Below are 27,118 nucleotides of genomic sequence, written 5' to 3' on the forward strand. Positions count from 1 at the left end.
AGTACAAAAAGTGTTTGATTTGAGGAAAAACATAATTTGTTTATTTGAAAAATAATATCATCTATAGGTATAAACATTTCTAGGTGATTATCTTTAATATTTGCAATATTTAATAAAATGCTTTATTGTTAATATTCAAATATGATTGGACTAATTACTCAATCTTGTTTCCTCCCCATATTCAATATATAGAATTACTACACTTTAGTAGATCGAACTATATAATAGGATATCACATGAACCAAGCGAACAGTGTTAGGGCAGCGAATAGGCCCAGTCTATAGGGCAACATGGCGGAAGCAAGTACACTAACATCAACGATAGACAGGCATTTTCTAGAGTGTGTGATCTGTTCTAAACCTTTCAATGCTTCAAGAATTTTGCCTTGTCAACATTCTTTCTGTTGTGAATGTTTGGAAAAATGGGCAAAATCCTGCAGTGATGGATATTGTCCTCTTTGTAAAAAGACCTACCAAATTCCAGAAGAGGAAGGTTTTTCTGTTCATTTACTAGTGACTAATCTACAAGACACAGTACATAAATTAAAGCAGGTATGTTGTCTACGTTTAGAGTTGACCCATTCCATTCCATGTCCGTGAAGACGACGTTTGAGGTCCATAAATGTATAAAGGAAGCCTTTACAACTTTGAAAAGTATGTATCCTGGGGTACTTTTTTGTGTAGAATTCAAATCTGGCATCAGAAAACTCATTTACTTTAAAATTATTTTTACTTTTGGAGTTCTGACCCCCTGAAGTTGGTCCTGGATGGACGAAGTTGCATTTTGAGGGCCCTATATCTTTTAAAGTAAAGGCGTTACAAGTTTGCTGATGCCAGATTTGAATTTTACACAAAAAGTACCCCAGGATACATACTTTTCAAAGTTGTAAACCCTTTATACATTTATGGACCTCCAAACGTCGTCTTTCGCGTTGCGACACATTTTTTATGCTGACCCCCTAAATTTCAAATTGATGTCACGGGAAAACGAAATAGAGTATGAAGCTCAACTTTTCAAGTTTTTAATTTATCATTAATATCTTCCCCCATAAAAAAAAAAAAAAAAATTGAAGAGGTGCTGCGGTGCACATCCCTGGAGTTGACATGGAATGGGTCAGTTATGATAAACAACCATTGTAACCAAGGGTATAAATCCGTTTTCTTAAGTGGGGGCAGACATAGTTACCATTATTAGTCATTGATACTTTGGTGTGACAGCGCCACACCCTCAGAAAAGGGAATTAAAAAAAAAAATAAAGGCCCAATTGAATCCATTTGGTGGACAATTTTGACACTATTATTGTGTAAAATCTTATCAAGAAACATTTACCCATATAATATTAAAGTTATTATCTTCTTCATCCTCCTTGTATCTTCTTACTCATTTCCATCCTTATTCTTCCTTCTCCTCCTTATCATACTACAGAAGAAATCTACAACTGACCTCTGTGACAAGCATGGTAAAAAGTTGGAAAACTTCTGTGAGAATTGTGGCTGTGCTGCCTGCTCAGATTGTTCTGCTCTTGATCCCAGTCATAGAGGTCATTCATTCATCCGGTTGAAGGAAGCACCGAGACCACTAGACAGTTCCTTGGGAAATTTTACCAGAATAGTTGGAAATGTAGAAGAGAAATACACAACTGCAATCCAACAAACTCAACAGGTAAAGCAGAATCTTGACCAAGATACAGATGCAAAGATACAGGCCATAGATGAAGCAAGGAATGAACATATGCAGCAAGTTAACAATCTGGTTAGAGCTTACAAACATGATGTCTACAGTAAGAAAGAGCAAAATGTAAAAACAATTGAACAGATTGAGGAAAAGCTCCAAGTTGATCTAGCCAGCCTAAGAAGTTTGAATGAACTACCAAGCAATGTGATTGAGTCTGACTATAATTCCGAAAATTCCGATATCATCACCCTCTGCTCATTGTCATCATCACTGCAACAACTTACTCAAGCGCAACCCAATCCAGTAGATAGCAAACTTGGTCAGATCAAACTAGAGCCCCCTCAACCTACTTCCATAGATTTGCCTTCTTTGGAGCAGTTGCTATGTGATAAGTTGCATATCACTGTCACGCCTACCGAACACACTGAAGTAAGCCAACACACCAACAACTTATCGTTGACACCAGCAGCAGCAAAGTCCTTACCATCAGCAACAGCAAAATCCCCATTGCCAGTATTTACAGTTAAATCCCCACAATTATCGACAACCAAACCCTTAGCAGCCTTCAGACAGGATCCAAGTTCCCAATCTGTGCCATGTACACAGCCTAGCACCCAGCACAGCACTGGTAAAAAGTGGACAGAATATGAACAAATCAAAACTGGCCCAAAAGCCTGCAATCCAATGGGTATTGCCACACATCCTAATGGGGACATTGTTTTGACCAGCTTGGATGCACCTGTGACAGTGTTCTCTAGGAATACTAATTTTTGGTCTTGGAATGGTAATTTTAAGCATACAATTAAAGGCTCTCCTTCTGATATCGATGACATTGCCATTACTCCCAGCAACCAATACATCATACCTGGCAAGCCTGATAAGAATGAATTCTACATTTATGACAGTCAAGGTGTCCTAGTCAGTACTATTCCCACCTATGATATCAACAATCAACCATCCACACCTACATCAGTTGCTGTAGATTCAACAGGTAGAATCATAGTAGGATTAGGTTGGAATAGTCACAAGACAATGTCCATTCATCAGCCTGATGGGATTCTGAGATCCAAGTATGGTACCACGTCACCTCCAGTTAAGCTAACCTGTACACCAGATGATAAACTTATCATATCATTTGCTGACTATACCCTGCAAGTAATGGATCAATCAGGTCACAATGCTAGCATCATTCAACCCCCTCCTGGTATTCAATCATGGGTGCCTATGTATGTGCGCTGCAGCAAGCAAGGGGAACTATTTGTTAGCAATTGGGCTAATCCTGTGGCTGTGTATAGATATGTGTGTACAGGTGGAGAATACAAGTATCTAGACTGCATCACTAGGATGGGAAATGAACCATATGGTATTGCATTGTCTGCAGATGAACAGGAATTGTTTGTGGTTGATTGGGGTTATCCTGAGGCTGTGTATAGATATGTGTGTACAGGTGGAGAATACAAGTATCTAGACTGCATCACTAGGATGGGAAATGAACCATATGGTATTGCATTGTCTGCAGATGAACAGGAATTGTTTGTGGTTGATTGGGGTTATCCTGAGGCTGTGTATAGATATGTGTGTACAGGTGGAGAATACAAGTATCTAGACTGCATCACTAGGATGGGAAATGAACCATATGGTATTGCATTGTCTGCAGATGAACAGGAATTGTTTGTGGTTGAGAGTAGGTCACTCACTCACTCACTCGGACGACTTCTGTCGGACTCCTACGATGGCTCTCCAGATGTGTCTGTCCTGCATGCAGCTCCGGATTTCGTTTGGTTCCTGTCCAGTGTCCTCACACAGAAGATCTACATAGGTCTTGCTCGGTCGCCCCACACTTCTTTTGCCGTGACTGGGTTTCCACAACACTAGGTCTGAGACCACCTGCCCTGTACTTCTTAAACAGTGACCAGCAAATTGTAGTCTCCTTTTCCTGATTTTATCAGTTACCTTTGGGAGTTCTCCATACAGTTCTTTATTTGTGGTATGTGTCCTCCAGCTTATATCAAGAGCTGATCTAAGTAGCCTGGTGTAACAACCATCCAACAACTTGCGGATCTTTGTTGTCACTGTCCATGTTTCTGAACCATAGAGCAGGATGCTTTCTACTGTTGCTTGGAATAGCTTGACTTTAATCTGCCTTGGAAGATGGGATTTCCAGATTTTAGTGAGCTTATTACATGCCCTCCATGCCAGTGCTTTCCTTGTTTTGATGTCCTGCTCGCTGCTTTTGATCCAAGCTCCAAGATATTTGAAGTCTTTCACAACTTCCAAACTGGTTCCATCTGCAGTTCTTACATCCACTTCAGTATGTTGATTGAATACCATGCATTTTGTCTTTTTGGTATTCATGTGCAGACCTACTTGTAAAGCAGCTTTCTCTATCCTTTCCAGTAGCTCCTGAGCTTGACTGGCAGTATCAGATATTAATGCTATATCGTCAGCAAAGTCCAAGTCAGTAACACATAGCGGTCCAACCCTTCTACTGCGTCTGGGATTTGCTGTAAAGCCTAGATTCTCTCTCTACCATCTATAGCAGATCTCATGCAATAGTCTAACACAGTTATAAAAAGATAAGGAGCAAGAGTGTCCCTTGAAGAACTCCTGCAAGGATGTTGAATTCCTCTGTTTCTCCATCAGGAGTCACAACTTTTGCTCTTGTGTTCTGGTAGGTGTCTTCTATGGCTTTCACAATTATGGTGGGTAGTCCATATGCCTTGAGTATTTTGACCATTTTCCCTCTATGTATTGTATCGAATGCTTTCTTAAAATCAATAAATGTCATTACTGCAGTGAGATTTTTGTCCTGAATTCCTTCTATTATTCTTCTAAGTGCAAGAATCTGGCATACAGTAGATCTGTTTTCTCTAAATCCGCATTGGTTTGGTCTGAGTTTGATGTCCATATGTGGTCTTATCCTTTCAAGCAGCATGCGATTGTAGGTTTTTGCTACAATAGAGCTAAGGCTTATACCTCTGTAGTTTGCAGTGTTGCTGAGATCCCCACTTTTTGGTACAGGGATAAGGTTCATTATAGACCACTGATCAGGTTTTTCGTTGCTAACAAATGCTTTGTTGCAGAAGTCAAGGATAATTTCATCCAGGTTGCATCTTTTTATGACTTCTGGAGGAATTCCGTCTTCACCAAAACTTTTCCCTTCCTTAATGGCCTCCTTTGCCTTTTGATATTCTACTTTGTCAAAGGGATCAGTTCTGATTGGTAGTTCTTCGAAGATTGTGGGTATATCTTCATCTTCATCAGTCACAACTGGAGGATCTCCAAGAAGTTGCTGAAAGTGATTGAACCAGCTTTGGATCCTGTCTTCTTTAGTATCCCCTTTAACCTTCCATTTTTGACTTTTTTCTACCACTGATCTCGTTTACAAGGTCCCACGCCATCCGGTGCTTATGACTGAGGTTGGCCTCTTCAAAGTCATTGAGCTTCTTCTCTAGATAATCAGAATTTGCCTCTTCATATGCATCATCAAGGGCTCTTTTGCTCTGCTCAAATGCATAACAGCTTGACTTGTCATTCTCTATGACATGTTTGTCATGTGCCTCCTTCAGATGATGTCTTGCTTTCTCGACTCTCACATCATAGCAAAGCGCATTTTGATTTTTCTTCTTTTGGACACGTGGTAACAACTTTGCAGCAGTTTCCTTGTTAGCTTGTATGAGATAGCTATATCTTGTGGATTGGTCAGTACCAACATCTTCCTCTGTTAGTGCAGTGAATCTATTTCGCACTTCAATTGTATAGTTTTCCTGCAGATCTGGATCAGAAGCAAGTTTGTTCCAGTTATATTTTACTCTCTTTGGAGGTGATTTGCCATTTGCTCGGAGACTAAGCCTTATATTGGCTGTTACGATTCTGTGATCTGATCCTATGCTGGCAAATGAGTTATAGGCCTCAGAATTGATCACGCTATTCCTCCATTTCTTCCTGACTAGCACATAGTCAAGCTGTGCTCTATACCCACTTGGCAGCTCACATGTCCATAATTTTGTTGCCCTCTTCTGAAATGTGGTATTGGTAACAACAAGGTTGTTTTCTAGAGTATAATCTAGCATAAGTTCACCATTTCTGTTTGTAGTTTTGTGATAAGAAAACTTTGCTATGTCCTGTCCAACTCTTGCATTGAAATCTCCAATTACTATGAGAAAGTTGTGTGCAGGTACTTCCCTGGTTGCTTTAGTCAGCTGATTGTAGAAGTCTGTAACATCATCTTCATCAGCGACATTTGTTGGAGAGTATGTCACTATGATTGTAGTCTGTGGGTTGCCATTAAGTGTGACTTTAAGTATTCTTGGTGATATGTAGCATACAGATACTAAAACTTTTCTGGCAAAATTACTCAGTAGAACTCCAACTCCACCGACTGCTGCACCCATGCTGTTTCTCCATGCAGAGCTAGTTATAAGCTGGAATCCTTCAATGAGATTTTCGTACTGAAGTTGGTCATCATGGACTGTTCTGTGCTCTTGGATGCCAATAACATCTATTTTGTAGTCCTGGGCCAGCACATAGTTCGATTTGTTTATGTGGGCTTCGTAGTGTCCTAGTATTCATAGTAGCAATGTTCACAGCTCTCTTGCATTTCAGAAAGCTTGATAAGCTTGTTTTCCCTTCGCTTCCACCACCATCAATTGGTACCCTTCCGTACGGCTTTGAGGTAGCAACGTCATCTCTTTCACCACACAGTGGTGAAGTGGCTTCTTCTTCAGGACAATTAGCAGGGACTTTAACCCTGGTGTTAATAGTTTTTGCCATCATATTTGTCTTTCAATAGGTCACATATGGTCAAAATATTGAAATAAAAAACAAATCATCTGCAATATGGACAATTTAGTATTTTTGTAATTTAGAATTGCAATGTAAGCTTGTACAATTGAATACATGAATACAAAAGCCACCCAAGTCCATGGGAAGTGAGTTTGAGAGAAAAACCTGTGTATCATTTTAATTCCTTCAGATAGATTTACCTGGTCAATATGGTAAGTTTTACGTGCAAATGAGTGGATTAACCTGTATTAGGTATGACGATTAGCATTTCAGGGACTTCGTGGGGTTCAATTTAAATTCTGGACTTGGGTGGTTTTTTGAATCATATACAAAGACAACAATGTTAGAATGAGATTACCACTAGTAAGATAATACAAAATAAAGCACACAGGTATGTATAATGTTGATAAGCATTCTGCCATGTAATATAAACCACACACTTTCCTTTATTAAACCCATTTTTTTTTTCAAAAGTCACTCTCTAGCAATGAATGTGTTACAAGTGGACTTTTATACATACTGGATTTCAATCAATGTGTTACAAGACTCAAATCATGGAATTGGGTGATTCTTTCATACATGCTATTTTTCACATGCTCAATAGACACAGAGGATGAATTTGAGTTGTTCTGTAATACATATGACAGGCCTATGTATAGCAACAATTTCCCATGCTTAATTCAATTTGGCCAAAGTATGGACTTGGGTGGCTTTTGTATTCATAAATTGAATTTTAAATGAACGTATGAATATGTAATGATAACATTGAAAAGATTTATAATCTCAATAGTAATCTTAATAATAATAATGACAATAATTCTTTAAAATGCTTAGCCTAGAATCATCTTACTTACTGACTGCTCTCATGACACTCTTGTGCAATCGCTTGGAGCATCATTGCTTCTGGCCCTTAGCTGGTCCAGTTGTGACCAGTGGTGGCACCAGGTATTTATTTATTTATTTTTTTGAGGGGGAAAGTGAATTTCAGGGGGCAAAATCGACAAATTTTGTGCACAATTGCCACAAAAAGTGGAAATTTACGTAATTTACGTAATTTCGGTTTTTTGCTTCAAAAGTTGGGGGGGGGGGGAAACTGGGGGAAAGAAAAGTATTGGCCCCTCCCCTGTAACGCTGCCACTGGTTGTGACCCTAATAGACCATGATACTACTGAAACCACATAATTCAAATATGGTGAGAGAACTGCCGTCACTAGGATCCACAACATACTTATCTCTCAGGGCACAGGTCTTCAACTCCAATACATTTGTATATTCATTGAATGACCTTTGAAACTTTGGCTACAATAACTCAAATTTTGTACTATAATTGTTTGATTGAGGTTATTGAACTATGCCATTGAGATGAGGCCATTGTGGTCCATAGTGCCTAGTTTAAGCAGATCTCGCATTGAAAACTATAACAGGTGCATTTGAGGAAATAAAATGAGTATTACGTTGTAAAATATTATGAATACAGTGAAAAGATCAGGTGTATTAATTAAAGAAAATTGTTGAATATGTTTGGCTCATTATTTTGATTCAATAGAAAATGATAGTGTGACACAATAATGGATTGGTTTGTGTATTAAATGAATGTCAACAAATACACAATATGACCATATTTGCCCCTTAAGGTAAGATTCAACATCAGTAAATTTCTAATATAGTAATATAGGCCTATGTCACTGCATGTATGACATTAATATTGTTTCCGATTTAATATGGGTCGCAGTTTTGGTCTTCTCAAATAAGGATGCCCCTTTGTTGTGAAAATGGGAATATAGATGTGTCTTTTTTGTTCCATAGCTTTCTCAAATTTGTTGGGAAATTTCCGACAACATTTTCACATTTGCATCAAATTTGGGTATAGCAATGGATCCCAATTTTGGTAAAACTGTGTTTTGAGATTAAACATGTTTCTGGTGGGAGTGGAACTCAAGGGGGCTCTTACTGGAAGTAAGAAAATGTAGCAGCTAAAGGTATAATATCTCTATTAATGCTGGTAAGTACTATTGCTGATTTAGATATTGGGTTTGATGAAGAAGCTATTTACTGCTGATGTTGGTATTGATGAAGTAGCAATCTACTGCTGATATTGTTATTGATGACGTTGTAATCTACTGTTGATATTAGTATTGATGAAGTAGCTATCTACTGCTGTAGGTATCTACTGCTGATATTGGTAAAGATGAAGATCTACATGCGCGTTTTGTTTTGGGGGGGGGGGCTTTGGGGGCGCCAGCCCCCCGGGGTAAAAGTAGGGGGCGGCAAAAAACAAGGGGCGGCGGAAGATAATGGGGCGGCAAAAAGAGTAACAAAAGAAAAAAGGGCGGGACTTAAGGGGCGGCCAAAATAATGATGAAGGCAAAAGGGCTAAAAATTATTGAAAATTAATGAAAGTATACCTTTTTGACTGTCAACAGGGCGACAGCTGTAAGCTGTGTAGGTTATTAGGGGGGTGTAACACCTGTAAAATGTAACTTGAAAAAATTTGGTGAAAATTGTTTTACTCCTCCCCCCTAACCCCCTTTTTTAAATTTTCGAGAGCCGTCCTGGCCGGGAAAAATTTGGGTCAACCTTTTCGGGCTGTTGCTGGAAGGGGCGGCAAAATTTACATTTTCTTAGCCCCCCGGGGTAGGAGCGGCCACGGTACGCCACTGATCTATGACTAATGTTGGAATTGGTGTCCTCACGTATGGGTCAGAGTTTGTTCCCTCGCATCCATACAAATGTTTTTCATAAAGTTAGGGTCAAAACCTTACATCATACTCTATCCATGCTTAGAACTATGGTAACAGTAGTCTCATTTGAAACAAGGTTATAATTTTGGGATTCAATAAAGCTGCCCGAGCGAAGTAAACCACGCAGACGCGCCGGACGCGAGTTGTTAATCCGTGATGAACAACGGTGAAACATGATTGAATCCCTTTCAACAACGAAAACAATCCACTTGATTCTTATATTCTGAATGTCAGTTTGTCATTGACATTGCCATTCAACCTCAAGAAGATCAGTGATTTCTCTGTTGATATCAGCAATAAGTAATTAAAGAATAAAGCTTTAAAGGTGGGTAACCTGATTGAAAATCTTATCCCCCACTTTTACCTCATCAAAATGCTGATTTTGATACCAGATGGAAGCTCATATTTTTCTCATAAACATATTGAAATTTGGCGTTCAAAATCGGTATATTTCCGAAGAAATCATCAAAAAACTGCCGAATTAGTCTCAAATATGGTATACCATATTTGAGACTAATCAGGCAGTTTTTTGATGATATCTTCGGAAATACACTGAGTTGGAACTTCTAATTTCAATATGTTTATGAGAAAAATAGGGCCTTTTACTTGAAATCAATATATTACATGATCATGATCATTATCATTAATAAAACACTGTAGACTACCAATATCACGCTGAATAAATGTTGGTAATTCCATTAGGAATAAAAAACATTTACATGTTCTTTTTGCATGAGTGCTTGAAAGGGATGACAATTTATGTTATACGTACGTTTTAAAGAATTTGATTTTCCAAATATATCAGGTCACCTTCCTTTCACATTGAGCTGCTACCTCCAACATAAGAGAATGTTTACGCCATTATAATATATATATATACGCAAGCTAGACGAATTTTACACGCTCACGCATAACGCGTACGCGTAACCTTACGCTCGCGTAAACGCTACTGAACTGAGTGAACTGTGGATTCATCACCGATTAACAACGCTTGGCTCCTGTACAAAGGTATATGAAGTACTCTACTGACTGAAGTACAGGTTATCTCTCCTTTCCCAATAGATTGCCAAATTGAAGATATGAGCGGCAGAAGTGACAAGTCACAATTTGGCCAAATTGCGTTATTAGCAACAAACCTTTGCAGAAGCCTTTAAATTGGTGTCTGTAACGTACTAGTAATATTTGAGCACTATATTAATCAGACATTTGTAGCACCACAAATATGTGCATCAATCTAATATTGATAAAAAATATATTTTTTTTCTGAAGTCATCAAGCTTCTGATACACCAATGCACTGGTATCTGAATTTCTGACCAGTGGTATGCCTCTGAAACTCTCTGAATTACCTGACACAGGACAAATGCATGCACAATTTGCAATTTGAATGATGAGCCAATAATGCATTCTGAAGTGAATTTGGGATAAAGGTGTTTTGGCCTTGAGTCATTATCCACGACTTGCAGTAACAATGTATACATTTTTTCACATGAAAATAAACTTTATTTTGGATTTACAATTTAAAAAAATCTGCTGAGACTGGGTCTCGAACTTGGGACTCCTGCTTGTAAGGCGAAGCTGTCAACCACTACACCAACTGCTCATGTTACAATACAAACACATTAAATTTAAGCGTAGGCCTATATCATAACATATCACAGCCACAGTTGCTTCACTTCACCCAGTTGTAAATGGGTATCTGCTAAAGCTGGGATTAAGGTAAACGGATGCATTGAGAGGGGAGTGGCAGACCCCACACAGCAACATTACACATAGCTCCTCTATGGTCCCAAATCGCTTTGAAAGAGACATGGGATTCAAGCCTGTAAACACACCCATGAATCTTTACCCTTTATTTTTAATCGGCCTAAATAGTGTAAAAGTGTTAATTGGAAACACCTCCCAGTTTTACCAGTTAAAACACTGCTCATTTTAGTTATACACCAATGAAAAACCTTGAAAATGTGTATACCCCCAACAACTGTGTTCTGATAGAATAAGTGATATGCCACTGTGAAGCAGACATTTCCAAAATCATAATCCAACAGTACACCCCCTACTGCCCTCAATATAGTATGCATTGAAAAGGCAACCACATCTCAACACTTGGTGGCAGTATGCCAAAATATGAGCAGAACTGAACATTATCATATTACTAAAACAGCACACCAGAGCATATCTGCTGCCTAATAAGGTGCACCATGATTTTGTAATTTTTCCATTTACATTTGGGGGATTTTACTTAAATGTTACACTTATTAAAAGGAAACCACATGCCTTTGAGTGTAAATATGATAACACAACCTAACAAGGGTAAAAGGTCACAATCTAGTCAATATTACAGGAGTCTTTCCATACAGATGCTTGGAGTTATTTATTAACACTGTCATTTACCTCCATTTTGCCAATATTTATATATGGAAAAACACCCAATGACAATTTTACAGACTTTTCCCTCACTATGTCAAGCCATTTCTTAATAAAAAAAAAATAAAAAAAATATTTAGACTCCTTTGCGGGAATCACTGATTAGTGGTAAGTGTATGTGTGTTTGTCATAAATATAGCCAAAGATCACCAAGGGGAGATACCGATGTTTCACCTTTACTCTTATGAGCAGTCAATATTTGTATAAAATTTGCTATCAAAATTCATAATAGATAGCAAATATGATTCCATGCTATTAATACCCATCATTATGCCTGTTGTTGCGCAAAAAGTGTTTTTATTAGAGAAAACAATTGTTTATTTTACCAAATCATATAGCTGTAGGTTTAAATGATTCCTATACATTTGCATGAATGTTTTAATTGATGTGAATTGGTTAAAAATTAATAGCGCTTTTTTCCACATGAGTAAGCATACAAGAAAAAACTTTGAAGTATTATAGAATTACTACACTTAGTTTATCAACCTGTTAGTAGGACTGTAGTTAATGCCTCATTAATGAGATAACACATACGCCAAGTGCTACAGCAACATGGACGAAGCCATAATTTCCCTGGCATCAACCATAGACAAACATTTTCTGGAGTGTGTGATCTGTTCCGAGCCTTTCAATGATCCGAGAGCTTTACCATGTATGCATGCATTCTGTTGCCAGTGTTTGGAACGTTGGGCCAAATCCTGCAGTGGTGATAACAGTACTGTATGTTGTCCTCACTGCAACGAGATCTACCGGATTCCAGAAGAGGAAGGAATAAAGGGTTTTCCTGTTTATTTTCTTGTGACTAATTTGCAACACATTGTAGATAAAGCAAAACAGGTATGTTGTGTACTTCACGCATTGTTGTAAGCAGGCACGGATCCAGGTTTTTGAAAGGGGGATGCAAACTCAATGTTGTTCACGGTGTCCATGGGAACCTGATGTTACATCTCAGAGTTGGAAAATGGGACAAAAAATGGGTCAAAATTGAGGCTTTCTATAATTTGGTTCACCTGAAGTTTGGTATTGACGTATGTGCGTATTTTGTTGGTCTAAGCAGTGAATCGCGCGCGTCAAGTTAATCACGCAAAGTGTACACTAACGCGCACACAAGAGCGATTTGTCGGCACGCTTGCGGCGCAATCGCGAAAAAGCATTGACGTCACTACTGAACTTGAAGTGAACCAAATTATATGTGCTCTCATTTTTTTACCTGAATCCACCCTGGTTGCAAGGGCCTGTAAATGTAGTTTTATATTAATGTGCAATTTCCATTGTAGCTTTGATGCTTGATTCCCCACAGCATCGTTTAATTCCCTTGTTCTTCTTCTCATCATTTTACTTCAACTTGCTACTGCAATTGTCCCAGTGGCAAACACACACAAAATGCCAAACTGTGTGGCCTTATAAATGAACAAAATATTTTCTTGACATCAATAAGTTTATAGCCAAGGAATGCATATCATTTTTGTGGCTGCAATTTGAACCTCGAAACCCCGTGTCTCCACAGATCAAATCTGCTGAGTAAAAACAAACCCTTTTAAGTTCTGATCCACAACTATTGTGTAAAACTGTAAACCATCTGTACAACTACTTAAGTAAATTATGTTGAGCAATTGTTTACAATATTACACACACAGGGTTGTGTACCTTGTTAATTAGGGGTAAAATGGGGAAAGCAATTTTTACCAAGTTAAAAGGAGGGGTTTTTTGGCACACACTCATGGGGCACCTTTTCATATACAGTAATTCAATGGTATAATTTTACACAAGCTGTGTACAATATTTTACACAACCATAATAACAGTGTTTGAACAAGAAACTGATTACTTAAAAAGGAGGAAATGTTAGATTGTTTGGTAAGAGATGGGACAAAATACCAGGATTGGATGTGGAACATTATATTATTGATGAATATACCAGAGAGACCAAAGAATAAATATCAACTTTGCTATGCAAAAAAGATTTAAGATTCAATCCCAGGGATTCAATACTACATTGTCGAAGAAAATTCTTATCAAGAAACATTTACTCTTATAACATTAACGTTACTATCTTCTTTGTCCTTCTTATGTCCTCTTCTTCCTTCTCCTTATTATTATACCACAGAAGAAATCTACCATTCACCTCTGTGACAAGCATGGTAAAAAGTTGAAATACTTCTGTGAGAATTGTGGCTGTGCTGCCTGCTCAGATTGTTCTGCTCTTGATCCTAGTCATGGTGGCCATTCATTCATCCGACTGAAGGAAGCATTAATACGACTGAACAGTTCCATGGAAAATCTTACCAAAATAGTTGGAAATGTAGAAGAGAAATACACAACTTCAATCCTACAAACGCAGCAGGTAAAGCAGAATCTTGACCAAGATACAGATGCAAAGATACAGGCCATAGACAAAACAAGGAATGAAATTGTGCAGCAGGTAGACAATCTAGTTAGAGCTTACAAGCAAGATGCCTATTGTACGAAAGAGAAAAATGCGAGAGCAATTGAACAGATTGAGGAAAAGCTCCAAGTGGATCTAGCCAGCCTAAGAAGTTTGAAGGAACTAGCAAGCAATGTGATCAAATATGGCTCCGATTCCAATATCATCTCCCTCTACCCATCATTGTCATCATCACTACAACAACTTACTCAAGCGCAACCCACTCCAGTAGATAGCAAACTTGGTCAGATCAAACTAAAGCCAACTCAACCTACTTCCATGGATTTGTCTTCTTTGGAGCAGTTGATATGTGATAAGTTGCAAGTCACTGTCACGCCTACCCAACACACTCAAGTAAGCCATCAAATCAGCAACATATCGTTGAGACCAACAACAGCATCACCCATACCATCAGCAATACCAAAACATTTGCCATCAGGAACAGCCTTTACAGAAAATGTTCAAGTTAATGCAACAACAGCATCGAGACAAGATCCAAGTGTCGGCTTATTTTCTTGGTTCCAATCTGTGCCTAGCAAACAGCGTAGCATCCAACTAAGTACTCGTACTCAGCCTAGCATCCAGCCTAGCACCCAGCCTGGTACCCAGTCACGCACACAGCTTAAATTCCAGCCAAGCACCCACCCTAGGACCCAGCGCAGCACTGGTAAAAAGTGGAAAGAATGTGGACAAATCAAAACTATCCCCCAAGCCAAGTATCCAATGGGTATTGCCATTCATCCTTGTGGGGACATTGTGTTGACCAGTGACTGTGCACCTGTAGCAGTGTTCTCTAGGACTGGTGCTTTCAAACATGTCATCAAAGGCTCTCCTTCTAATATCAATGACATTGCCATTACTCCCAGCAACCAATACATCATACCTGGTAAAAAGTATGGTAAGAATGGATTCTACATATATGACAGTCAAGGGGTCCTAGTCAGTACTACTCCCATATATGATATCAACAATAAGCCATCATCACCTAGATCAGTTGCTGTAGATTCAACAGGTAGAATCATAGTAGGATTATGTTACAAGAAGCATACAACTGTGTCCATTCATCATCCTGATGGGACTCTGATGTCCAAGTATAAAACAACATCATCTCCACGCATGCTAACCTGTACACCAGATGATAAGCTTATCATATCATTTAATAACAATACCCTGCAAGTAATGGATCAATCAGGACACAATGCTAGCATCATTCAGCCTCCTTCTGGTATTCAATCATGGATGCCCTTGTATGTGTGCTGCAGCAAACATGGGGAACTGTTTGTTAGCAACATGGGTAAACCCGAGGCTGTGTATAGATATGTGTGTACAGATGGAGAATACAAGTATCTAGACCGCATCACTAAGATGGAAAACAGTCCATGGGGTATTGCATTGTCTGCAGATGAGCAGCATTTGTTTGTGGTTGACTGCGACTCAGATACGGTCAAAATATTTAGATAAAAAACAAACCACTTGCTATATTGATAAGTATAATGTGAGTGTATAATTTGAAACTGACACACAAAAAAGTGTAATAAAAATGTAGCAAGCCAACACTTTTCATGTAGAGATGCTATAATTTTGGCTCTGTAGTTTTAATACTTTGCCTGCTACCTGGGTTTAATTACATGTATTTGCTTTGATTGATTAATGTTTATACTTCAATTCTTTGCTGTATATAAATTTTTGTTGTTTGTCCCTGTGGAAGGGTAGTTTATCTGCTTAAAACGTCGGTTGTATTTTTGTTAACTTTGCCTACCATCCCGTTGGTTTTGGATTTTTACTAGTGCTGTAACAGTGTACACCATTCTGGTTTACATACTGCTTTAGTTTTTATCTTGTCTTTGTTCCCCCACACCAAGTTGTTGGTATACCTGGCTCGAATCTTTCTAATAATAATAGTAGAAATATGAAATAATAAAATTCAAATAATAATAATAGTTCAATCATTGCGTCGGACATTCAGATTTCTTTAACATACAACATACATGCAGTACACTTTTGGAAGTGTTAATACAATGTAAAGATGTTGCATTTGGTTTTGATTCAGGCAAAAATCCAAAGGTTTATTTGCAGTTATATAATGAAACTGAAAGAGGTTTATTGATAAAAATACAGTGACAATGATTACTTTTGATATCATCAACTTTATTTTTCCATAATAAAAAAAAGTCAAATACTCATTAAATACATTACTTCAAAGATAGATTAAATGAAATGATGATGGAGTGAATGATCAAAAGGCCAATATGGCATTCATTGACCACAATAATCACTTAATTTCAATTAAATCGTATCTCTAAGGGATTGGGATCCCTTAAAACCGGTTTAACCCACCAGAGTCTGGTCCTAAGTCCAGAGACTTCAGATAATTGATTGATGCCTACCCAAGACAAGGATATATGCAGTTCTAGAAATATTTCCCAAGCCACCTTCAAAGAGGGATTATAATGGAGTGCTCATCTGTATAAGGGTGAAATAAGGCTCGGCAGGTGACTGCGCTGGTTCTCTACCAATGAATTACTTCTCCTTGTTATTACCAATGTGGTTAGACTGGAAAGCTTTGTCGAAGCTCAATCAAAGTTAAAATATTGTAATCAATTATTACCAATCAAGGTGAAAGGGGCAATTTAATAAAACGATCAAAGAGGTCTGTATTTTTCTGCCATTTGAGTAGGCTTAGATATGGTGGTGATAGGTTTGTCTTTACAATGGTTTGTTTCATTATCAATTGTTTATCCTCATCCCATTTTTACTCAGATTTTGCATGTAAAACTTGTACAAAAACTAATTTTATGTTAAATAATGCTAAACATAATGTATTCTCCATAAAACTAAGGAATATAACAGGTCTATTAGGCGAAATGAAATGAGTATTACTTTGTAAAATATTCTGAATATAGTGATAAGATAAGGTCTTTTATCCCAGTTCGGGCCCAAACTAAGCTGGCCCAGTTGTGACTCTATTATAATATGATAACTGCTGAAACCACACAATTCAGTTATGGTGTGAGAACCACTCTAGTTTACTCAGATTGTGCATGAAAAACATATTTTTTGTATTTTTTTCTGTTCAACCAAATATATTCTGTGTAAAACTAAGGTATATACCATGTGTATTTGAGGAATAAAATGAATATTTCTTTGTAAAATATTCTGAATAAAGTGATAAGATAATTTGTATTAAAGGAAATCGTTGAATTGTATAAAGAATGGTTTGGCTCATTATTTGCTCCAATCAAAACCTTGTAGTAATTATTACACATTATGTCAAAAAAAGACACAATAATGACAATATGAATACTTCAAATGCAAACACAGATAAACGCCATTTCCAAACTTGTTGCATTAAGGCTACCAACATCTGCCCTTTTTTATTTTCTTTATATTTGACAGTTATATTTGTCTAAATCTCAAATTGAGAAAAATGGATATATATCATAATGTAGAACAATTTAAAACTGATTCACACAAGCAATAGTAAAAAATTCACTTACGAGTGGAATTTTCGTGCCTCATCCGAGATCACTTCTTCAGCACTGCGTTGGTGTAGTACTGGAAGACGTACCGCTACTCGGGACACGTGATCTGGGCAATGAACCCAAACCACTTGACCCGAGTAGCCTCTTGTAGGCGGCTGGTAGGGGGTGGCGTCCCTGATCTATATTGAGGTCCGGTTCGGAGGCTGCGATGTACACCGCTTCCTTAACCCCTCGCTGAAATCACCTGGAATCGCTGTCCAATACCTTGACCTCTCCAGGGTCAAAGGAGTGTCTAGCAGATCTCATATGTCCTCCAACCGGCGAGGGCTCTCTTTTGTGTTCGGAAACCCTTTTTCCGAGAGCTCTTTCAGTCTCACCTATATATTGTGATGGACAGTCTTTACATTGGATTTGATAGATGGACCCCGTACGGTCCAGTGTCTTTACTTTGTCCTTGGGCGACACCACCATGCTCCTGATGGTGTTCGAGGGTTTGACATGAACAGTTACACCAGCACTCCTGATTTTCCTGTTTATCGCTTCCGTCACGCCTTGAACGTAGGGTAACGAGACGTGACCTTTGGAGGGGGTGTCACTCCTGCGAGGTTTGGGGTCCCGTTTCCTCCAGGTCCATTTGGTGTATCCGCATATGGACAGTGACTTCTTGACATGATCTAATTCTTTTTCAAGAAGAGTGTTGTCCGATGACAAAGTTTTTGCGCGGTGAGTCAGAGTTCTAATCACTCCTAACTTGTGTTCCAATGGCTGGTGACTGGAGAAATTTAAGTACTGGTCGGTATGGGTACTTTTGCGGTAGACACTGAAGACCAGCTTACCGTTATGAGCACGAGTGATTAGGGTGTCAAGCATCGCGCGAGTGCATTGTTGCTTTCAAGTTCAACCGTGAATTTGATAGATGGGTGTACAGAGTTCAGATGTTGAGTGGGGGTGAGTGAACGTGAGTGAACGTGAACCTCAGCTTTGTCCATAATCAGTTTTTGCATCTGAACTCATCATATATTTGCCCCTTACAAAAACATTGTAATTTAGTCATTACCTTAATGTACACATGTATGACATTAATATTTTTCGTTGAATAAGTAATATTTTTCATTTTCAGACTTCTCATATAACAGGGGCAGATCCAGGACAATAAATTACTAGGGGCTAAAATGAAATAGAATATGTAATAGAGCGTAGCGTCTATCCGCGTGTGGTCCAGGGGCCCGGTTAAGGGTAATTTTAGTTGTGGCTGTTTCTTATAGATTAATGCAAAGGTATACATACAACAAGTAAATGGCAGCATGGATACTGATATTGGACTCTGTCATGTTTGACATTTGCTTAAAAAGTTACCTTTTTCAGAGTCATCATTGATCAGCGACGTAGCTTGCGACACCATCACGGCGTCTACATTCAGCGTAGTGATGTGTTGTTTACAAAAGTGAAGAACCTGGAAGTACCTCAAGGGCAGAAGTTGATATCATATGATGTCTCTGCCCTTTTAACGAGCATTCCCGTACCAGACGCGATTGAAGCTGTCAGGGACAAATTGGAGAAAGACGAAACGTTTAAGGATCGCACTCCCCTCAAACTTAACCACATCCTGGAGCTCCTCACTTTTTGTCTTAATACAACTTATTTCGTATACAAAGGACAATATTACAAGCAAACCCATGGTGCGGCGATGGGTTCCCCAGTCTCTCCTATTGTGGCAAATCTATACATGGAGAGTTTCGAGATCAAGGCTCTTGCTACAGCCCCTCACCCCCGTCGAAATGGTGTCGCTATGTCGACGATTCATTCGCCCTCGTTCATGAATATGACATTAATGGATTCACAGCGCACATCAATAGTCTTGACAAGAACATTAAGTTCACAAACGAACCCGAACAAGAGGGTTAACTCCCGTTCTTAGATACGTGCATTCATGTTGAGGATGACGGTAGCACCAAGGTCACCATATATCGCAAACCAACGCACACTGACCAATACCTGAACTTTGACTCGAACCACCATCTGGAGCACAAACGCTTATGGAGAGAGTGGACAATTTAGTCACCACAGAGGAGGACAAACAACAGGAAACGAGCCATGTAAAATCTGCACTCAAGGCAAACGTCCTGGATGTTTAAAACCCCCAAACCAAAGAAAAAGAAAGATCGCAAGGAAACAACCGGAGAGTATGAACGAAAAATCAATGTCCCGCTGCCATACATCATAGGACTTTCTGAAAAAAATATCCTATATTTTCCGTGACTACGGGGTCAAATCTTACCACAAACCGGTCAATACCATCAGACCTTTCTCAGTACCTTTCTCAGGATTGTAAACAACACATCCCTACGCTGAATGAAGACGCCGTGATGGTGTCGCAAGCTACGTCGCTGCTCAATGATGACTCTGAAAAGGTAACGTTTTAAGCAAACTAGTAAATGATCAAAAATAGTATTTTTATGGGGATATGCCGAGGGGGGGGCACACGTCCCTCTGCCCTCCCCTGGATCATAACGGGGTGTACGCCCCATCCGCACCCCCTGGATCCGCCGGTGTATAAGGGTAGCTCCTTTTTTGTGTGAAGATGGATGAATAGATAGTCAGTGCCACAAGTGTTGCAATAAGTGCACTGGTAAATTGCTGATACACAACAAAATTATGACACTTACAATGGTTTAGTTTTATAAAGTTGCTAGATGTCTGTAGTGAATCAATTTGGCTAAATATTGGCCAAAATAGTGTAAACACTTTGTGCCCAATTGGCACAGTAAATGTAATGCCTGTCATACCTGACTAAAATGCACACCATGAAAATGTGTAGACTTGTTTCCCCTTCCGACAACTGATCACAGATATGCCACATCATCTGCTACCCTCAAAATTCAACTGCATTCATTCATTTTATCTTTCATCTGGTAAGGTCTTTCAAAATATAAGTACTGATCTCCCACAAGGTTCAGATCAGAAAATATAAATTTATAATCAGACAATAATTACAAACTCAAAAATGCAAAGAATACAATAATTCAAATGGGAATATGAAAATAATTCTTCATAGCAATGAAATAACCGATAAAAAACTTTGCACAGTGCAATAAAGGCAGCCACGTCTCAACAGGTATGTTCTGTTCAAATAAAATATTGCCCAATGTTTCATTCAAAGGAAGGAGAGAAGGAATGTCAACATGTGTACAGAAATAAACATTATGGTGCCACAAAATGATGAGCCAATGAATGCCTGCCGCATGCAGTGGCAGTGTCAGGGCTATTTATATTCCTTATTTTTTTTGGGGGGGGGGGGATTCACTTTGATGTTGCACTTTATACTTTAAGTCACATATCACCAACATTACCAAGTCATCACCTTTTCCCTTATGAACAATCAATATTTGCATAATATTTTACTATCATCGAAAGTCATTATGATTCCATGGTATTAATACTCATGATTATTCCTGTTGTGGTGCAAGAGTGTTTTAATTAGAGAAAACAATCCATTTATTTAATTTATCAAATAATATAGCTGCAGGTTAATTAGTTAGTAATTGAAATGTAGATTAATAACTTGTGGTTAATAACTTGATCTTGCTTTTTGTTTTGTTTTTTAACAAAAATAAACACAAAGAAAAACTTTGAAGTATTATATAGAATTACTTTGAAGTATTATATAGAATTACTGCACTTTATTAACCTGTTTGTAGGCCTGTAGTTAACGCCCCTGTTATAAGATAACACATTAGCCAAGTGTTGGGGCAACATGGCGAAAGCTAGTTCCCTGGCATCAACGATAGACAGACATTTTCTAGAGTGTGTAATATGTTCAGACACTTTCAAAGATCCAAGAGCTTTGCCATGTATGCATCCATTCTGTTGTGAGTGTTTGGAACATTGGGCCAAATCCTGCAGTGATAATAATAGCATTGTGAGTTGTCCTCTCTGCAAAGAGATCTACTGGATTCCAGAAGAGAAAGGAATAAAGGGTTTTCCTGTTCATTTTCTTGTGACTAATTTGCAAGACACGGTGTATAAAGCAAAACAGGTATGTTGTGTAATTTACCCACTGTTATTAGTAAGCACGGATGCAGATGTTTGCCTTTCTTCCTTCGCCCACTTCAGTCACCCAATTGTTTCATGGTGATCATTTTATGGCGTAGCCAGAGAGTCAGAATATCTTGTTTACTCTTTCGTCTCTCTGTTTTGTTATTTATTTTAGGGAGCCTCGGAGCATTGATAGGCGTGTTTTCAGTTGTCAATTTGATTCTCTATGATTAGCTTATTTGTTTGGTTTTGTTCTTCTCAATCATCTCATTTTACTTCCTACTGCATTTGTTATAATAGCAAAATGCACACAACATTTCAAACAGTATATGGCAATAAATCAATTTCAATTTGAAAACTATTTTAGCCCAAAATCAAGGTATAAATAACAGTGATTAGACAAGCATATTATTCAAGAAATTAATGATCGAAAAAGATTCATACTGAAGGAAAACAGTTTGATCATGAACTATTCATTTAGGACACAAAATCAGGACTGGAGCTGGAACCTTGTTCCTACACAAGACGTCTCAGCAAACACAAAAACGTTTTAAAAACGTTTTAAATAAGTTATATTTTGGCTTTTGGTTTAGGTAAAAACGTTTTAACAACATTAAAATGTCGGGTTATATAAAGGTCATGATAATGTTTTAAAAATATTGTGTCAATACTTAAATAACATTATGTTAAAATATTTGAACCCAGCAAACACAGAAATGTTCTTAAAATGTTTTTTTTTTAACGTTTAAATAACATTTAAATGTCAGGTCATGAAAACGTTTTTAAAACGTTATTGAAAATATTTTGGGCAAACATTTTTTGCAAAATATTTTTTCAACCCCAAAATAACATTGTTTAGAATGTTTTGTATCAAGTTTTCAAGAATGTTTTTGGAATGTTATTAAAACGTTTTTATATCCTTTATATAACCCGACATTTAAACGTATTCTGTAAAACATTTTTGTTTGCTGAGCAGTAGATTATCAAAAATGTTTTTTAAGGTTATGAAAACGTTTTATACTCTTAATATACCCTTTATGTAACCCGACATTTAAACGTTTTCTGACAACCTTTTATAACCTTTTGCGAATGATGTCGAAAACGTTTTGTGTTTGCTGGAGTGTTCCAATGGAAGCTTTTACCATTGAAACATACCAGGCCAAAGACTCAAAACCACCTCTTTACAAGAAGAATCATGCAAATACCATAATGTATTCCCCCTTCTCCCCTCCTCCTCCTTCTTCTCCCTCATTGGTGTCATGACTCTTGTTGCAATTGTCATCATCATCAACATCCTTTTCCACCTCCTCTCAGAACTTACTTTCTTTATGTTTATTCTACAGAAGAAATCTAGCGCTGACTACTGTGAAAAGCATAAAGGCAAGAAACGTGAGTACTTCTGTGAGAATTGTGGCTGTGCTGCCTGCTCCGATTGCTGTGCTCTTGATCCCAACCATAGAGGTCATTCATTTATCCGGTTGAAGGAAGCATCAAAGCGATTGAGTAGTTTGTTGGAAAACATAACCAGAAGAGTTGGAAATATAGAAGATAAATATATGACTGCAATCCAACAAACACAGCAGGTAAAGCAGCATCTTAACCAAGATACAGATGCAAAGATACAGGCCATAGATGAAGCAAGGAATGAACATATACAGCAAATTGACAATCTAGTTAGAGCTTACAAGCAAGATGCCTACAGTAAGGAAGAGGAAAATTTGGAAACAATTGAAGAAATTGAGGAAGAGCTCCAGGTTGATCTAGCCAGGCTGAGAAGTTCAAATGAACTAGCAAGCAATGTGATCGAGTCTGGTTCTGATTCTGATATCATCTCCTTCTACCCATCATTGTCATCATCACTACAACAACTTACGCAAGCACAGCCCATTCTAGTAGATAGCAAACTTGGTCAGATCACACTAGAGCCACCTCAGCCTACTTCCACAGACCTGCCTTCTTTGGAGCAGTTACTATGTGATAAGTTACATATTACTGTCGCGCCTACCCAATTCACTCAAGTAAGCCATCAAACCAGCAACTTACCAGTGAAACCACCACCAGCAGCAAAGACCTTACCAGCAGCAACAGCAAAACATCTGCCATCATCAGCAGCAATACAATCCTCACAATCATCAAAAATAATACCATTGTTAGCCTTTACAGAAAAAGCTCAAGTTAATGCAGCAACAGCTTCAAGACAAGACCAAAGTTTCAACTTAAGATCAAGGTTACGATCTGTGCCAAGTACCCAACCCAGAATTTGTAAAACATGGAAAGAATGTGGACAAATCAAAACTACCCCACAAGCCAAGTATCCAATGGGTATTGCCATTCATTCTAATGGGGACATTGTTTTGACTAGTGACTGTGCACCTGTGTTCTCTAGGAATGGTCATTTCAAGCATGTTATCAAAGGCTCTCCTGATGATATAGATGACATTTCCATTACTCCCAGCAACCAATACATCATACCCGGTGAGCCTGGTAAGAATGAATTCTACATATATGACAGTCAAGGTGTCCTAGTCAAAACTATTGCAACATATGATATCAACAATCAGCCATCCAGACCTAACTCAGTTGCTGTAGATTCAACAGGTAGAATCATAGTAGGATTAGGTCGGGATGATCACAAGACTGTGTCCATTTATCAGCCTGATGGGACTATGATATCCGAGTATGAAACAACAGCATCTCCATGCAGGTTAACCTGTACGCCGGATGACAAACCTATCATATCATTTGCTGACCATACCCTGCAAATAATGGATCAATCAGGTCTCAATGCTAGCATCATTCAGCCCCCTCCTGGTATTCAATCATGGAAGCCTATGTATGTGTGTTCCAGCAAACAAGGGGAACTGTTTGTTGGCAATCAGGGCATTTATACTGATAATAAGGCTGTGCATAGATATGTGTGTACAGGTGGAGAATACAAGTATCTAGACCGCATCACTAGCATGACACACTATCCATGGGGCATTGCACTGTCTGCAGATGAACGAGAATTGTTTGTGGTTGATCGGCTGTCAAGTGTTGTCAAAATATTTAGATAAAAGGAACAACAACAACAAAATAATAACAACAACAATATCAACATTAATAAACACACTTGATTCTGCGTATATTACTAGGAGGGAATACAATCCATATGGTATTGCATTGTCTACAGATGAACAAGAATTATTGTTTGTGGTGTCAAGTATTGTGAAAATATTTTGATAAAAACAAATCATTTACAATATGGACAAATTAGTATTTATGTAATTTAGAATTACAATGTAAGTATATAAGCTTGTTTTTTTTACCCTTTCAATTGTGAATTCCTCCTCTGAAGGGGCCCAAAACATTGTCCAAGGGTATTTTTATAGTATTATTTTTGAAGACATTTTTAACAATGTGTGTTTTTGAACAGTTTTTGGAGTGGATCTAGAACAGTCAGAAGTGGGGAGGTCCAATTTTAGATAAAAGATAATAAAAACTAATGTAAAAATGCCCCTTGATTTCATATTTGATGTAGGATAAATGTAGAATTGTATAAAGAATGGCTTGGCTCATTATTGCCTTGAATTAAAAACGTAGGTTAGTAGTAATTATTACATATTATGTCAAAAAAGACATGATCATGACAATATGAAGGGTTCACATGCAAACGCCGATAAACGCCATTTCCAAACTTTTTGCGTTAAGGCTACCAACATCTACCTATAATGCTACCTTTAAATTGATATCATACTTTAACAAATTAATAGTAAACTTTTGAAACTATGATCAACACTAGCACATATTTTCTTATTATTTTCCTTTTAGTTGACCAGTTATATTTCCCTATGCAGGGTGTCCCTAAAAGAACCGTATAATCGTAAACTTAATTGTTTGGGTATTTTAGCGCCACAACTAAACATAACTAAATAACTGGCGTGGTTGAAGAAAAAATCAGCCATCATATACTTTTTGAATTTTGACAATTGACGACACCGTTCTTGAAATATAAGAATTTTACGGAACTCCCACGTTTTCAAACCTTTCCACAGATTAAAATATCAATCGATGATCTGTATTCGGAGTGTTAATCACTGCGCATCATCAGTGCATGAGGCGTCTATTGTCATTGATAGATAGTTATTTGACTCCGTGGGACGGGCTGAAAATGAGGTAGTTTCGCAAAATTCTTTTATTTCAAAAACAGGGCGGTCAATTGTCAAAATTAAGAAAATATGTAATAGCTGATTATATTCCTCAACCACATCGGTTATTTAGTTATACTTGTTTTTTCCCCTAAAATACCCAAATAATTCAGGGACATCCTGTATCTCAAATCAAGAAAAAATAGATATTTACCGGTTTTTACATCTGACCTCTTCATATGTTTGCCCCTTACATATACATTGTAAGACATTACTCACAGTTTTATATAGTATATATTTAATCACTTAATATAATACGAGGGGGTATCAAAAAGTTTTAGAAATCGCGCAGAAGTGCAATCACTGGTCCTTATGTACACTATGGTGCAAAAACGGGCTCAAAAGTATGTTTACTTTTTTTACAGGAGCTAGATGTCACTACCTGCCTTTGTAACCGCATAACCAGCAAAATGGAGAAAATTGAGGCATGCAGCATGATTAAGTTCCATTTTAAGGGTTACAGTACCCAGAAAATCTGTGATGAAATAAAAATTCCTTTTCCAACAAGCGACAGTGACATATCACAATCACCACCGAAGATAACTTTCATTTCAACATCAATTTTCTAGGCACTGCAACCCTTCAAAAGCAGGATCTTAATAATGCTGCTTGCCTCAATTTTCTCAATCTTGCAGTTTTTGCGCAGTAACTGGGGCAGCAGGTTATTGCCATCTAGTGCCACCTGTAAAAAAAGTAAACGTACCTATGAGCCCATTTTTGGACCATAATGTGCATAAGGACCAGTGATTGCACTGATAAAATTTCATTGATATAGCTCTTTCACTTCTGGGCGATTTCTAAAACTTTTTGATACCCCCTCGTATATGACATTAACGTTGTTTCATTAACGTGTCTCTTTTTTGCGTGATGATGGATGAATAGATAGCCAGTGCCCCAAGTGTTGTACTAGGTGCACTGGCAAATTGCTGATACACAAAATGGGGCTCTATGCTTAATATGACACTTATAATGGTTAATTTACAATGGTTCAGGGGTGTGAGAGGCCACAGACCAAAAATGAGGAAAATCACTAAAAACGCTGAAAAACAGCATAAAATCAGGGTAAAAATGCCAAATATAGGCTGAAAATAAAAGAAATTTTAGCAACAAAAAAGGAGGAAGTCAGCTGAAAAGAGGAACTCTCACACCCCTGAATGTTGCTGTTACAGCTTATTGATGAATGCTCTGAGTGGTTTATGCAGGTTTGGGACTAAATAGACCCTCAATTTGGTGGCTAAATGTTAGCCAAATTAGTGTAAATGTGTCAAGTTGCAAACATTTTTGTGCGCAATTGTCCCAGTAAACAAAATGCCAGTCATACCTGACCGAAATGCACACCAGAAAAATGTGTAGACTAGCCATCC

At 38.0% G+C, this 27,118-nt stretch overlaps 3 protein-coding genes across 3 annotated transcripts; 1 reads left to right on the plus strand and 2 right to left on the minus strand.

The window, feature by feature from the left end:
- Positions 1–251: 251 nt before the first annotated feature.
- On the plus strand, positions 252–3,549 carry LOC140170547 (uncharacterized). Its single transcript, XM_072193896.1, has 2 exons — positions 252–551; positions 1,426–3,549. Exons 1-2 carry the CDS (start codon positions 291–293, stop codon positions 3,547–3,549), a joined length of 2,385 nt encoding a protein of 794 aa, XP_072049997.1. The 5' UTR covers positions 252–290.
- Positions 3,550–4,240: 691 nt separating this feature from the next.
- Positions 4,241–6,068, minus strand: LOC140170548 (uncharacterized). Its single transcript, XM_072193897.1, has 2 exons — positions 5,061–6,068; positions 4,241–4,966 (listed from the first exon to the last, which is right to left on the minus strand). Exons 1-2 carry the CDS (start codon positions 6,066–6,068, stop codon positions 4,241–4,243), a joined length of 1,734 nt encoding a protein of 577 aa, XP_072049998.1.
- Positions 6,069–17,772: 11,704 nt separating this feature from the next.
- LOC140170549 (uncharacterized) lies at positions 17,773–18,402 on the minus strand. The gene has a single exon (XM_072193898.1). The coding sequence runs from the start codon at positions 18,400–18,402 to the stop codon at positions 17,773–17,775; it is 630 nt and encodes a 209-aa protein (XP_072049999.1).
- Between the last annotated feature and the right edge of the window lie 8,716 nt (positions 18,403–27,118).

This window comes from Amphiura filiformis, chromosome 14 (assembly GCF_039555335.1).
Source record: "Amphiura filiformis chromosome 14, Afil_fr2py, whole genome shotgun sequence".
In the NCBI taxonomy this organism is placed as follows: domain Eukaryota; kingdom Metazoa; phylum Echinodermata; class Ophiuroidea; order Amphilepidida; family Amphiuridae; genus Amphiura; species Amphiura filiformis.

Bases quoted from the DNA above. Each gene is read 5' to 3' on its own strand.
- LOC140170549 (XM_072193898.1), bottom strand. From the start codon at position 18,402: ATGCTTGACACCCTAATCACTCGTGCTCATAACGGTAAGCTGGTCTTC.
- LOC140170548 (XM_072193897.1), bottom strand. From the start codon at position 6,068: ATGGGTGCAGCAGTCGGTGGAGTTGGAGTTCTACTGAGTAATTTTGCC. The intron at 4,967-5,060 runs GTAAACGAGATC...AATCACTTTCAG, and splicing joins ACCGGATGGCGTGGGACCTT to CAACTTCTTGGAGATCCTCC.
- LOC140170547 (XM_072193896.1), top strand. From the start codon at position 291: ATGGCGGAAGCAAGTACACTAACATCAACGATAGACAGGCATTTTCTA. The intron at 552-1,425 runs GTATGTTGTCTA...ATCATACTACAG, and splicing joins CAGTACATAAATTAAAGCAG to AAGAAATCTACAACTGACCT.